The sequence below is a fragment of the Populus nigra genome, chromosome 7, assembly GCF_951802175.1.
Source record: "Populus nigra chromosome 7, ddPopNigr1.1, whole genome shotgun sequence".
Lineage (NCBI taxonomy): Eukaryota > Viridiplantae > Streptophyta > Magnoliopsida > Malpighiales > Salicaceae > Populus > Populus nigra.
Window position 1 is genome coordinate 6,783,161 of NC_084858.1, and position 14,900 is coordinate 6,798,060.

Sequence of the window (14,900 nt, forward strand, 5' to 3'; positions counted from 1 at the left end):
TATATATCACCTCCATCTCTCTCATTCCAAGTATAAGCAGCTGCTTAGTTTACCCAATTATTTACGCAACATCCACGGTGATCCATTACATGCAGCCCAATAAAGCCCATGTGCTTCTAGCTCATACCACCACCTTAATCGTTTATTTTATTTTATCTCATTTCGTTTTGATAATTGCGTTAGCAAGTCTTTCGGATTTTTATATTATAGTGTGTTGTATTTTTTTTAAAAAAATATATTTAAATAATTTTTTTTATTTTTTATATTACAACATCAAAATTATTCAAAAAACTAAAAAAAAATTAATTTGATGCTTGCACACGTAAAATGCATCCAAAAACAGGAAATACCATACTTTCATATATTCAAAAAATTATTTGTAGTCCATGTAATAGAAATTGTCCACTCATACATTTAGAAAATTCTTGGTAGTCCACATAATAGAAATACAATTTGCTAAACAGAATTATATTAAGAATTATATTATGCAGTTCCAAATCCTATTTTTTGGAAAGTGATTATTTTTTAAGTGATTTCAATGAAAAGCTGAATCTTGAAAAATGGATTATTTTTTTATGTTTGTCCTCGTGACATCCTAATTTAGAATTGTTACAGATGAAGAAATTGAAATTATCCTGATTTTATGACCAGAAAAAATAGGTTACATAAATCATCATCGCTGATAAGTTAATTTTTTAATTGATATTTTTATAAATAAAAATCATTTTAAATAAAATGAATCTGGTAAGCATGTCAAATCCAAAGTAGTTGGGTTTGGTTCTCAACTAAGATTAAGATAACACTATAATACCTAACTTATAGATGTATACAAAGTTTTTAAAAAGATCTATCATATTTACTATCTCAATAGTAATATGTAAGTTATATTTATCTTCCATTAATATCGTTGAAAGTAGATGACTTTTTAATCATTTTTTTTTCTGAAAACGACAAGGTTCAGGGGATATAAATACCTCTTGAACCATCTAAGTAAAATGTTAGAACTTTTTATCTTTTAAGATAAAGATATATAGATTTCAACGTATTAATCAACTTAAAACTCAATAACAAGCATCTTTGCAATGCTCTTTTAAGTTATTTATTGATTTAAGTTATATAATATATTTTTTATAAATATACTGATTTTATCATTGGAGAGTCAAGTCCTCCCGATTATGATTGTTTTTACAGGTATTCAAGCTTCTATTTATAAGTCTAAAGTTTTTTAAATTAAATTTTTTTTTTTAAGAACTAGAACATATTGATTAATTAGTATCTCGAACACTAAATAACCTTTTATTTATATATTTTAGAATTTAGGACATTATCATTTACAGCTGGACCACCTCTTCTAAGCTGTTGTTTTCGGTGCATTTCAACCTAAATAAAAAAGATTATGTAATGAATAAAATCAAAACAGCAGGAAAAAAGGATAATAAAGAAAAGGAAAGATCCCTTTAGCCATGGTTGCAAGTAATTCAAGTTCATGCATTCCATCCAAGAAAAGGAACCACTTATTCTAAGACGTGAACCGACCACTCAAATTCCAGTTGCCTTTGTCATGTAGGAAAGGGAAATGTGTAGAAAAGTAAAACAGAAGAAGACAACGCGTACCAATTATATGGCAGGCATCAACCAATCCAAGGCTAGCTACTACACGAAGCTCATTTCTTACATGTTCATTTCAATCTCCGATAATTGACAGGTATCCATCTTTTCACACAAGCCGGTGAATTCTGTTTTCCGAACACATTACTGTTCCCATAATTAGCTAATTGCGAGAAGTATTTAAGATAAAAAGAAGAAAGGATATTCACTATATTATCCTTTTGATTCATTGGATATCTGATTTTTGTTCTTCTTCTTTTCCATGAACGTCCACACAAGCTTCTCATCTTCACACCATCTCAAGCATTATTTGCTCCAGTCTCCCATCCTTGCTAACAAAAGAAGGAAAGAAAAATCTACTCTAACATCTTGAGAAAAAGAAGAAGAGATACATTTATCACACTATTCTTAAGCTTTAGTTCCCATCTGGATTTGACCATCATTTCCACCGTGAACTTCCTCCTCCTTTTTCCCATCCTTTAAAGCAGACCTCCAGCTGATAAAATTACCAAAAAGCACTTCCATGTCCTCCAAGGTTCTTCCTCGTGTCTCAGGAAAACATGTAAAAAAGAATACCCAAGCCACTGTTGCAATTCCTGCGAACAGGAAAAAGGCTCCACCAATAGATATAGCCTTGTATAGCATAATAAAAGTTGTAGATATTACCCCACTTGTCACTCTATTCACGGCCACTCCTATACCTGTCCCCTGAGCGCGTAATCTCAACGGGAAAATCTCTGAACTATAAACCCAAGCTATCGGTCCCATTCCTATGGAGAAGAATGCAACAAAAGCTAACACCATAGCGATTGATAATGCAACTGCCCATGGTAGTTTCTCATGTGAATGATCAATTATTGTCAGCCCGAATCCGAGGGTTGCTAGGGATAGTACCATACCACCAACACTACTTAAGAGCAGTGGCCGTCGCCCGATCCTATCTAGTAAGAATGTGGCCACTAAGATAAAAACGGTCTTGGTGAATCCAACCGCTACAGTTGCCAGTAATTTATCATTGGATGATGTGATTCCGGCCTTTTCGAAGATGTCGGTACTGTACAAAACGACCGCGTCTATTCCTGAAACTTGTTGGAAGAAATGAATACCGATCCCACAAAGCAGGATGTGACGAACAGGACGTGTGGGATAAATGAATAATTCTTTCCAAACACCTTCGCCGTGACTCTTTTTCTGCACACGGACAACGTCATCGTTGCAATCTTGAGGGATTCCGGCGGCTTCTTTTATCTCTGACAATCTCTGTTGAGATTCTTCTTTAGTGTCGGAGGTTTTGTCAAGAACTTTCCTAGCATCACCGAGTCGACCTTGCATGACTAGCCAACGTGGAGACTCGGGCATGCCTATAACAACCAAAGCTAAGAAAACTGAAGGAATTGCTCCAACTCCAAGCATGATTCGCCAACCTAAGTTAGTTGGGAGCTTAGAGAAAGCATAATTGGATACATATCCTAGTAAGATCCCAGCATTGATGAATACCTACACCAGAAACAGAGTCACAGAAGTTATGTTAGTATCAATTAATCCCCATATATTCTTAAAAGGTTTTTTGACATTAAAATTGCTAGAAGTGGGATTCTTGTGCGTTTATTAAGATTTAATTAGTATTTCAAACTAAACATTTTAGGGGTATTATCGAGTCTTACATCCATTTTTAGTACATAACTACGAATTAAATACTCTTAAGAAACTGGAAATTAAATTAGTAAAAATAGCATTCTATTTGCACTTCTTCTTTAGTCTCTCTCTTGTCTAGTAAAGAAATTGCAAAGCAATGGCCTTAAAAAACAACTATTTCTTTTGGAAAAAAGTATATGAATACTTACTTCTGGGAATGAGGTGAGAAATCCACGAGAAGAAGCTGGCGAAACTTCAGTGGTGTAAACAGGGGCAATCATGAGGGCAAAACCGACACCAATACCAGCAACAAAGCGAGCAACCATGAGAAATGCATAATTTGTGGAAAATCCCATGAGTAGAGCTCCAGCAAAGAAAATGGCTCCTGCCACCACAATAGTGTATCGACGACCAATCCAGTCAGAGGTCACGCCAGCAACGGCTGAGCCAACAAGAGAGTACCAGTTGATAGTTCCCACAAGTAATCCTACTTGCGTGTCACTGAGTTTAAGGTCAATTTTGATGTAGTCCTTGGCTCCACTCATTACTCCGATATCTATCACCAAATATACATGTTGTGAAACAAGTTGTTAGGATAATGTAAAAAATGAAGGCAAGATCATAGTTCTACGTAAAGAAGTACTTTCTGGAAAAAAAAAGAAAATCTTTTTTGCTGCAAGTCTCACTCTTCGTTGAGGGTTAACAGAGCTACTTTTTTGGAATCTTCACTAGCAGTATTCCAAGTGATGAAAAGAATGGTTTGAGAGAAAATTTAGTCCTCACCATAACCAAGTAAGATTGAAGCCACGGAAGCTAGGATTGCGCAAGCAAAAGCAAATTTGTTTCTTTTTGGTTTCTTTACAGGATCAAAATCTGCTAGTGTTTTCTCTGTTGTGGGTTGGCTAGGATTGACATCCCTTTCTGAGTTTAGACCTGCAGACATGATCTATACGCCTAAACAAATAGAGGGCTAGACAAAGAGTTGGTTTAAGCTAAGCTAGCCTTATTTTGGATAAACTCATGCAGCCACGCGAACTTGAATTTGGGGATGCAGCCATAAGTGGGAGGCTGGAGTTGCTTAAATAGAGACCAGCAGGTTGACATCATCATTTTGGTAACCTGGTGACCAGTCTAGCTGGTTCCGAAGCAAACAACACTAAACCTGATTGTACCTTGATGGGTTGGTCTAATACCTAAACACTAATTTGGGTTGTACGTTGAAGTGGGTGGTCTAGTAGGCATTTTTAGTTAATAAAACAAAAAATACAATGTTAAAATCCTTTTTTTTTGCCTTTTCTTTTTAAGTTAATTTTTTTTTATTTAACCAAAGTTTTTATCAAAGTTAATCAAATTTCAATCGATTAGATTTAAATTAAATTAAGATATATAAATAAAAAAAATCAAAATATTAATACGACATTAAAAAAACATACGAGAAAAGTTTTCCAATTATTTACCTTGTTTGACATAATTAAGTGTATTGTGATTTTTTTTCCTTTTAACTATCATATCATAATCTTTAATTTATGATGCATGTTAAATATTTTTCTTATAAAAATTAAACGCATACAAATCAAGTAACTTATTTTTTTATATGCTAGATCCACCCATATCAATGTCCTTCAAGTTATTCAAAAAGTAATGATAGTATAGGAGTTTACTTACATGTTATTTTTCATTTAAGTCCTTTTCCTGATAAAATTACAAAATCAAATGATACAATAATAATTTTTTTAAAATACCAAGAATAATTAAAAATCTAAATTCAACATGCAAGATAAAAATAAAAATATATTATATAATTTTCATAAAGAATTTATTACTTTTGATTTTAGTTTCGAGATAGAAATCTTCTAAATTTAATTTCAATCAATAGAGAAATTTAAAATTTGATATCAAGTTAGAAAAAAATAAAACACCATAAAAGTTGTAAAAAAATTAGGTTAGATCTTTTTATGGGTATGAGATTTGTTGATTTCTTCTGTTCAAATACATAATTATAAAAATTACAATAACACACAACTAACATTATGATAATCAAATTACTAAATAATTGATTATATAATCCTGTTGGATGAAAAAAAAACTTTAAAAAATTAAAACAATATTATTTCAAATAAATAAAAAAAATTATTAGAGTTTAGACGTTAGGTGATGAGTTAACTCTCAGTCACCCGAGTGAATAGTAAATTGACAGCACTGTTCAAAGCAAAACTAGCTTGGACTCGGATCCTGATCGAATCACCTGGCTCTTTGAAACGACGTTCAAAAAAATATGAAATCATTAACTGGAACATGCACAATACAGATGCATGGCAACATCTTGGGTTCATACCTGGGACTATAGTTTATAACTAGATTATGATTATATCATGCTGCGAGCCATATTAATTTTTTTTATATATAAAGAAAATATTTAGATGTTTTTAATGTTTTTTCTAGTAAAAATAATTAATTTATGTGAAGATTGATCTAATATGACTTGGATTTTTTAACAGGTTCAAAGATGACCCGAATGACTGGTAAAAATATAATTTGACTTAAAATAAATAATTTAGATGGAACTTTTTATAAATATTGAGATGACAACATATTGGATCAATTTTGATTAACACGGGTTAACTTGTCAATTCACATACCGAATCATGAAATCATACAAATTATAAAACCTACTTTCCAATAAATTCAATTTTCAGGATGAAATTGAAAAAAAAATTAATTAAAAAAAATGACCCGAGTCATCCATGGTTAACATGTTAAACCTGCGATCTGGATCATGAGATCAAGATAACCCAATAGAAATCAAATTAAAATAAATTATGAACATTAATTATCAATCAATTCAATATTGAAAGATGAGATTGAAAAAGAAATCAATTAAAAAAAAACAAAAAAAAAACTCAAGTGAATCTGTATTAAACCGTCAAATTTGTCACCCAAATCATGAGATGAAAATAATATCATAGAAAAAAATCAAAATAAATCACAAACCTTAATTCTAAATCAACCTAATATTGAAAGATCAAACTAAGAAAAAAATTTAATCAAGAAAAGATGAAAAAACTTGAGTTAATCTATTAAAATCACAGCCTAAGTCATAAAATTGAGATAATTTTATGAAAGGTAAATTAAAAAAAATATAAAGTATAATTTCTAAATAAACCTCGTGTAGAAGATGAAATCCAAATTAAGTTTTGAGAGGAGAATCCTCTCCCCTTCTAGTTTTTATTATTATTATTATTATTATTAATGTTCATAATTACAATTATAGTAACATGATAATAACCGTTGACGGGAAAAGTGCTTGCCCAAGTCTCTGCCGTCTTCACATCATCCACCTCGACTCTGTGTAGTGTGTGCTATGATAACGACTTGGTCTCTAAACAAAACTTTAGGACCAATTCGGCAGGAAATTAATGTAAACAAGTTCTGGCATTCATGCCTACTCTAGAAAGGTATTCGCCGTTAAACTAATTCGTGCCTAGATTTTCCATTTTCCGACGAGATGCACACTTCTTTTCGTTTCCGTTCTCCTTTCTTTATATTTAAATATTGCTGATCCCAATGGTCATAAAAGGAGATTCGAGGAGATCCCTCCATCTGATATTATTCGGAAAAGCCAATACCTCAAACACAGTTGCTCCCACAAAAAGAAATTGTGAAGACTTTTCTCTCCAGATTAGCTCATGATCCCATGCTTTCTGAAACGATCCCTTTTCAATTAATAATAATAATAATAATAAAACCCTTTTCAGCCTGGCATGAGCTGAAGAGTAGAGAGAAGACAAGACACGGGTCATTTTAAGAAGAAAAACTTAATAAATCTTGCAATAACAATTTCAAGTGATATACATACATATATATATATATATATCCCCTGCACTCTGTTCATGTTTCGCATTCGACGGATGCATGCACCTTTTATTTTGTCAAGTCTGTGTTTAAACTTTCAACGTCTTACTTAATGCCATAGCACCTCTGCAATTCTATTTCGAATCGACACTAGCAGATGTCACTGTTGTACTGAGAGTGAACTTGGACAAATAATTGAACAGAGAGACCTTCGGCTCTGGAGATGGGTCCCCGTCTGCCTTTGGAAACAGCTCGAGATACGTCACTTCGAATTTTCTCATTGGCCTCGAGACAGAACAGAACACTACTACCATACCTCTGCTGATTTCTCTGAACCACTACCAATCTGTGACAACAGCGAGCAACTACCACAAAAAATATATTAAATCCGACAGAAGTCATGGTAATTAGCGATAGTTTAACTAAAGATTCAAGCATTCAGGCAACTCATTGATTTTCGTGCATTTTTTTCCCCTTGATTAATTAGCATAATTCGAATATTGCACTGCCGATTTTGGCAGCATGAGAGTCTCAGTTGGATTCAAAGTTTTGGTAAATCTGGACACAGTCGAGTTCATTAATGACGAAATTTATTTTTCCCTTTATTTTATTTTCTACTAAACACAAATATCATATTGTTGTTATCCTTAATTATATTTTTATGTTTAAAAATATATTAAAATAATATTTTTATTATTATTTTTAAAAAATTATTTTTAATATTAAAAATTTACCACAAGAAAGAAGGCTATATGATTTTAGTCACTTTCTGTCTTCCACAAACCCAAGGAGTTTTCTAGAAATGAAACACAAAATCCCACAACCTCACAATGCTCCATCATCACTTTCCTTCTCCAATCCGATACAGATCTCTGCCCTGCTAAATTCCAAAAGAGGAGGGGGCTCTGCTGTAATCATCTCTATCCAAACACTCCAAAAAAGAGCTTCGTCATGGTTAGAAACTGAGCTTGGTCTGTCCTCGGAGGAGACCATGAATCATCAAAAGACACACGTGATGTAGAATTTGACTTCAAAGTAAACACACTGACTGCTTGGTCTTGGTTTTCTTCTAAATAATAATTAAGGTGTTAAAATGTCCAAAGGCGAAAGCTGGTAGTCCTACAAGGCAACTAGTGCTGGTTTCATGGAAAGAACGGGTTGTTGTTCAACTTCAATCGTATAATTTGAGCAAGGGGTGGTGTTATTTCTCAATCAATCTTATCACTTCATAGAACCAAAGTCACACCACCCGTTTCTTGCATCAACTTGGCTGTGTTTGATTTCTTTTGAATATTTTTGAAATTAAATATCTTCTTAATTGTGTCTAATTAAGACTCCTTTTCAATTCCGAATCTCATTCTGCTTTCTAATCTTGCACTCTATCATTAACTAGTTAAAAGGTGGCCATTGAACAACTGGTGGGGGAGTTGAATCCGTGGACAATTTATCAGCCAGCCAACGTTTACCAGTTTACGTTAACTTATTCATATCCAAGTGAAGGTTTTGTGATAAACATCCTATATATAAAATATGAAAAACAAAGATTTTGTAGAGAATATCTCTTATTATTTTTATTGATATTACAAGTAAGTGTGTGTGTGTATCTTTCTATTTCCACTTGCTTCTTTCAATCATGTTAAAGAGGATTATGAACAATTTTTATAGCTGGCTTATTGTCACAAAATAGATTCATTGCCGCTTTTGGTTTAAATCCCAAGTGATTCAACAGATTTCTCATCCACGGTAGCTCATATATCCTAAAAGCCATACCTCTATATTGTGTTTTTGCTCCTCCAAGTTACAAGATTCCACCTACAAAGATGAAATATCTTGAATTAGATCATCTGTTATTAGTTGAACCTATCCAATCAGCATCAGTATACTCTTCTATCTTTGAATGACCATGTTCTGTGATCAATAATCCTTTATTAGGGGCATACTTTAATATCTCAATATATGTTTTACAATATCTATACGAGGCTTTTGTGGATCATGCATGAATTGACTCATTGTATATTCAATGTCTGACCTAGTATAAAATAGATAAATTAGCTTTCCCATAAGTCATTGATATCTTCTTTTATCTGTCGAATTTGAGCTTGAACAAGTACTAAAACAACTTATGATTCAATTCAATAGAAGTTTCAACTGGTTTACATCTAAACATTATTGTCTCGGATAATAAATCAAGGATGTATTTTCAATGTGATAAGAAAACACCATGATTTGATCAAGCTACCTCAATCTCAAGAAAGTATTTAAGGTCGCCAAATTGTTTCATCTCAAACTCGAAAGCTAATTAATACTGATGTAGCTTAAAAATCCCAATCATTATCATCATTTGTCACCACCATATCATCAATATCAATATAGATAATTAAAACAGTAACTTTACCTTGTTTATGTTTTAAAAAGCGTGATCTAAATTACTTTATAGACTTGGTATGTCTACCAAACCAAGCTCTTGAAGATTTCTTTAATCCATATAGTGTCTTTTTTAGTGTATATATGGAGAAAGATCCATATATACATTTTCAGTTAAGTCACAATATAAAAAAATAGTTTTTACATCAAACTGAAGAAGTGGCCAATCTCGGTTGGCTGCTTCTAATGATAAAAGTACTCTTACAATATTGAATTTAGCAATTAAAACAAAAGTTTCTTGATAATCTACACCGTGTGATTGTTTATAACCTTTCATGTTTAGCTAAGCCTTATATCTCTCTACAATTCTATATGCTTTGTGTTTAGTGAACATCCATCTGCACCCCACAGTTTTATTCCCTGTATGCAAAGAAACAAGTTTCCATGTGCCCTTTTCCTCTAGCATATCCATTTCTTTTGTCATAGCATGAATCCACATAGAATCCTTTAGAACGAACAAGAATGAAATTAGAAGAAGGAATGGAATCAAAAAATGAAAATTCCTCTAGTGAGTTTCCCACAGAGGATTGGATTAGCGGATAGCTAGGACTATTGTACTATAATGGACTTGTTCCTGCTCTTCACATCTTTCATCCACGCTTGACTTTTGTTCTTTACATCTTTCATCTTCACATCAAACTGAGGTTGATTCGACTTCTCGAGCTAAGTTCTTATCATGAGGTGGTATATCAAAAAGAACATATATACTCATCAATGTGATTCTGAACTTCATGTGTACTCCTCCCCTCAAGTGATAAATCAATGACCACTGTAGCATACAAGAGCTCGTGTTCATGAAATATAATATCCATAGACATTAAAAACCATTTAGAAGAAGGATGATAACACCAATAACCCTTTTGAGTGGAGTTTATATCTAACAAATACACTGTGAATCAAGTTTTTTGCGTTGATGTGCAATATACAACACAACCAAAGACACAAGGTTCCAAGTAAACAACTGAAGAAAGTGTACAATATTCAGAGATCACATCCAAATGTCTTCTAAATTTCAAAAAACTAGATGGTGTGATTAATTATATAAACAACAAACATCAAGGCCTCACCCCATAAATAAAATGGAACATGACCACCAATTAATAAAGACCTAGTCTATTTTTTCTTCCATCAATAACTCTATTTTGACATGAAAAACCTGAATATGATGTTTTTATGAAAAATGCCATTTGAATTCATAAATTGTCACTCCTTTCTTGAAGTACTCTCCTTTATTATCAGAAGAACGAACATCCTTTATAAAAAAAACTAAATTGTATGAGTATCATCTGATATATATATATAAAAAAACAATTGCACAAACATCACTGTTATGTTTCAGTAAATACACCCAAGTTATTTGAGTGTAATCATCTGAATCATTTTATGCCATTATTTATGGAGGAGTACGACAGATCCTCAAAAATCAAGGTGAACTAATGAAAATGGAGCATCAATTTTATTATCATTAGAATAAAAAATAGTATGATAATTTTTTGCCATTACACAAGTCTCACAAACAAAATCAGAAAGATGATAACCATTAAACAATAATGGAAATAGTCTTTTAAATAATCCAAATCCAAATCTTTTTCTGTTTTGATGTCAGCATAGTGTCACTCATAACAATTGCTGGTGCTTTTTTAGGAGGCTGCTGAGATCCGCCATCCAAATAGTACAAGTCTCCTCTTCTTTTATCACCGTCAATCCTCTTATTGGTATGGATGTTCTATAAGATACAATGAGTAGGGAAAAACAAAACAAAACAAAACAATCATGAGATTGGGATATTTTGCTAACAGGGAGAAGGTTACAGTTTGACGATGAAATACATAGAAAGAACTTCAGAGATCAATGAAAAAAATAGGAAAAGAACAGTCCCACTACCATTGGCATTTGTAACAATTATTTTGGAATAAATATAAGATTAACACCTAAATTTATGGTACAAGCAAGAGATTTATGGGTAGAGTTTGTTAGACCTATCTTGGCAACAAAGGCTTCAGCAGTGACTAAATGGCTCTTTGAAATCGAATCCTCTGCCTCAGGATTAAAGGACTTGAAAGAACTAGTATTACCCTTAGGAATTAGGATGCCAATCTGGACCAGGGAGTTTGAAACATGCATCAATTACATAATTTTCTCCATTACAATAAGTACACTTACGAGCTCCTTTCTTTGGATTCTGGCGAGAAAATGACCTGTTTGCGACCAAATATTACCTCACGATATAATTGATAAGCCTTTGATGCATCTTGACTAGCTGAGTAGGTTTGTTTGATAGTGTTCCAAATCTCCTTGATGGTAGGTGAACGAATGAAAAGTGACCTGATTTCTCTGGTCATAGCATCAAGAAGCCAAGGGCTAACCGTATAGTTCTAATCCTCCCAAGCTTCATATTCCTCTGAATTCTTATCCTTTGAAGCAACCTTAGTTCCATAAATAAATCCCTAAAGCTTCCTGCCTCTTGTTTATTTTTCTCATTCAAGGACCACTTGATGTAGTTGGTATCATCAAGTCTTTCTGGAGTAATAAGTGAAGACACATCTTGCATGTGAAGAGAAGGCAGAGTACTAGAACCAAACTTATCTATTTCAGCAGCAGATCCTATTTTATTTGTAATTAAATGTGCCATTACGATGAACAAAGAGGAAGATCAAGAGAGAGGACAAAAAAAGAAAGAAAGGGATATTAGTCGCAACAATATGCAGCTAGTAAAATATTATATGATCCAAAAAGACAAAACCCAGCTCTAATTTTCTATGAAAGTAGAGATGAAATCAGAGTTGACTCTGTCCATGTCAAAAACAAAGGTTTTGTAGTGGATATCTCTACACACACATACACAACAAGAACCCTTATGATTTATAGGGATTCACAGAAGATCTCCTTGATTTTAGAAGATTTACGATAACTAGAAGATAGTCCTAAAGATGTTATTAAGATGTACTCTTCATAAATATAAAAGATACTGTAAGGTTCGTTGGCTTGTTTCAACATAAAAAAAATCGTTTTCTGCTAACTCAGGATTCTCATAATGGTTTAACTCATACATGTTCTTGTTGGGGATTCTTTCTTACTGAGGACTGACTAACTTAAATAAATTATCCAGTCAGTGAAAGGTTTTACGAAATCTCTCCTTGGCCAAGTCGAACTGAATAAAGTTAAACAAAACAGCCAACTTGAAAGATCACTGTCAAAATGTTTGCTTCTAAGTTATACATAGACGCAACAATCGTAAACTTTTATTTATTTTTAATTCTTCATGTTTGGTATATGGATAGCTTGTTTTTTAATGGATCGAAAAGAAGAACTTAATTTCGGTACACGTAATTTTCAGACATCAAATTGGTTCGTAGAAAATTCTTTGATCAATAATAATCTGACAGTGACTACATACACATCAATGATGTTTTTGTTGTGCATACTGGACCGAAAGCAAACACAAATAAAACACAAACAAGCAGATTTAAGTGGTTCCCCAAAATCGGGTACGTCCACGGAGGCAGCAGATTGTATATTATTGGAGGAATGATACAAACACTCAACTCAACCCAGTACAATCCCACAAAACCCAGTGTTTCACTCTTCACTCGGTGTTTCTCTCAAATCTACACTTGCACTTACTCTCACAGTTGCATTATTTTCTTCTGCACACTCGCACTCACTTGCACTCTATTTGCCTCCACTCTCTCGTTCCTGTCTGTTTACATGAGAAAGGGAAGCATAAATATAGTGGTTGTGAAGGAGAGGGTGGTTGATGGTGGAGAGGGTAGTTGAAAGTGGTTGAGAAAAATGTTGACAATTTGCTACAAATCTCCACCTTGGCAAGATTTTTCCATTCAATCCTCGTGATCAATCAATGCTGCCTCTAACGCGCCGTATGGCGCTGCACCCTGAAGGTGCTCAACACCGAGAGATGTTGACCAAGTCCAAACAATGTTGGAACTTGATCCCTGAGACACATTTTGTGAGCATGTCAGCTGGATTATCTACAATACCAATCTTCTGTAGCAGAATATCCCCTTCATCCACAATTTCTCGAACAAAATGAAATCGAACATCGATGTGCTTGGTGCGGGAATGATGAACCTGATTCTTTGCAAGACAAATAGCACTTTGACTATCACAATGGACATCCACGTGCTCTTGAACAATTCCCAAATCTTCAATCAACCCATGTAACCAAATAGCTTCCTTGAAAGCTTCTGTTACTGCCATGTACTCTGCCTCAATTGTTGACAAAGCTACTGTTGATTGTAACGTTGACCTCCAACTTACAGGCCCTTTAGCAAGTGTAAACACATAGCCTGTTGTGAAACGACGTTTGTCTAAGTCACCAGCATAGTCTGAGTCCACATAACCAACTAAATTTTGGCCGAGTCTATCATCCCTCTCAAACTTCAAACCAATATCAGTTGTGCCATGAATGTACCGTAGAATCCACTTAACTGCCTGCCAATGACCCTTTCCCGGATCATGCATATACCTTCTCATCATACTGACAGCATGTGAAATATCTGGTCTCGTACAAACCATTGCATACATTAATGCACCAACTGCATTTGCATAAGGAATTTGAGCCATATGCTTGCGCTCTTCCTCTGTACGTGGAGACATTGAAGCACTTAGCTTAAAATGAGAAGCTAAAGGTGTGCTTACAGGTTTGGTCTTACCATCTACCCCAAATCTCTGTAGAATTTTAAATTTTCTTCAAGTATTGGGTCTGTGTCAAACAGACTGTGCCTTTTCTTCTGTCTCTCTGAATCTCCATGCCAAGAATCTTTTTAGCATCTCCAAGGTCCTTCATTTCAAACTCAGTTCTCAGTTGAGCTTTCAGTCTATCAATCTTCACCTTGCTCTTCGATGCTATCAACATATCATCCATATATAAGAGCAAATAGATGAAAGAACCATCAAGAAGTTTGCGAAAATATACACAGTGATCAAACTGACTCCGTGTGTATCCATGTTCTGTCATGAACTTATCAAATTGCTTATACCACTGGCGAGGAGATTGTTTCAATCCGTATAATGACTTCTTCAGTTTACAAGCCCAATTCTCTTTCCCAGTGACTTTGAAACCATCTGGCTGAGACATGTAAATTTCCTCTTCCAAATCTCCATGTAGGAAGGCAGTTTTCACATCAAGTTGGGCTAACTCCAAATTAAACTGTGCAACCAAGGCTAACAGAATACGAATTGATGAATGCTTAACAACTGGAGAGAATACCTCATTATAATCTATCCCCTCCTTCTGAGCATAGCCCTTTGCTACCAATCTTGCTTTGAATCGGATGTTGTCTTTTCCAGGATTACCTTCATTCTTAGCATATACCCACTTGCAACCAATTGTCTTCTTTCCTTTAGGGAGTTGTACCAAA

The 14,900-nt window shown here is 33.9% G+C and overlaps 1 protein-coding gene across 1 annotated transcript; it reads right to left on the reverse strand.

Annotated features, from left to right (window-relative positions):
* Positions 1–1,787: 1,787 nt before the first annotated feature.
* On the reverse strand, positions 1,788–4,302 carry LOC133698278 (polyol transporter 5-like). Its single transcript, XM_062121151.1, has 3 exons — positions 4,027–4,302; positions 3,453–3,799; positions 1,788–3,105 (listed from the first exon to the last, which is right to left on the reverse strand). The coding sequence occupies exons 1-3, from the start codon at positions 4,184–4,186 to the stop codon at positions 2,017–2,019; spliced, it is 1,596 nt and encodes a 531-aa protein (XP_061977135.1). The 5' UTR covers positions 4,187–4,302; the 3' UTR covers positions 1,788–2,016.
* Positions 4,303–14,900: the final 10,598 nt, after the last annotated feature.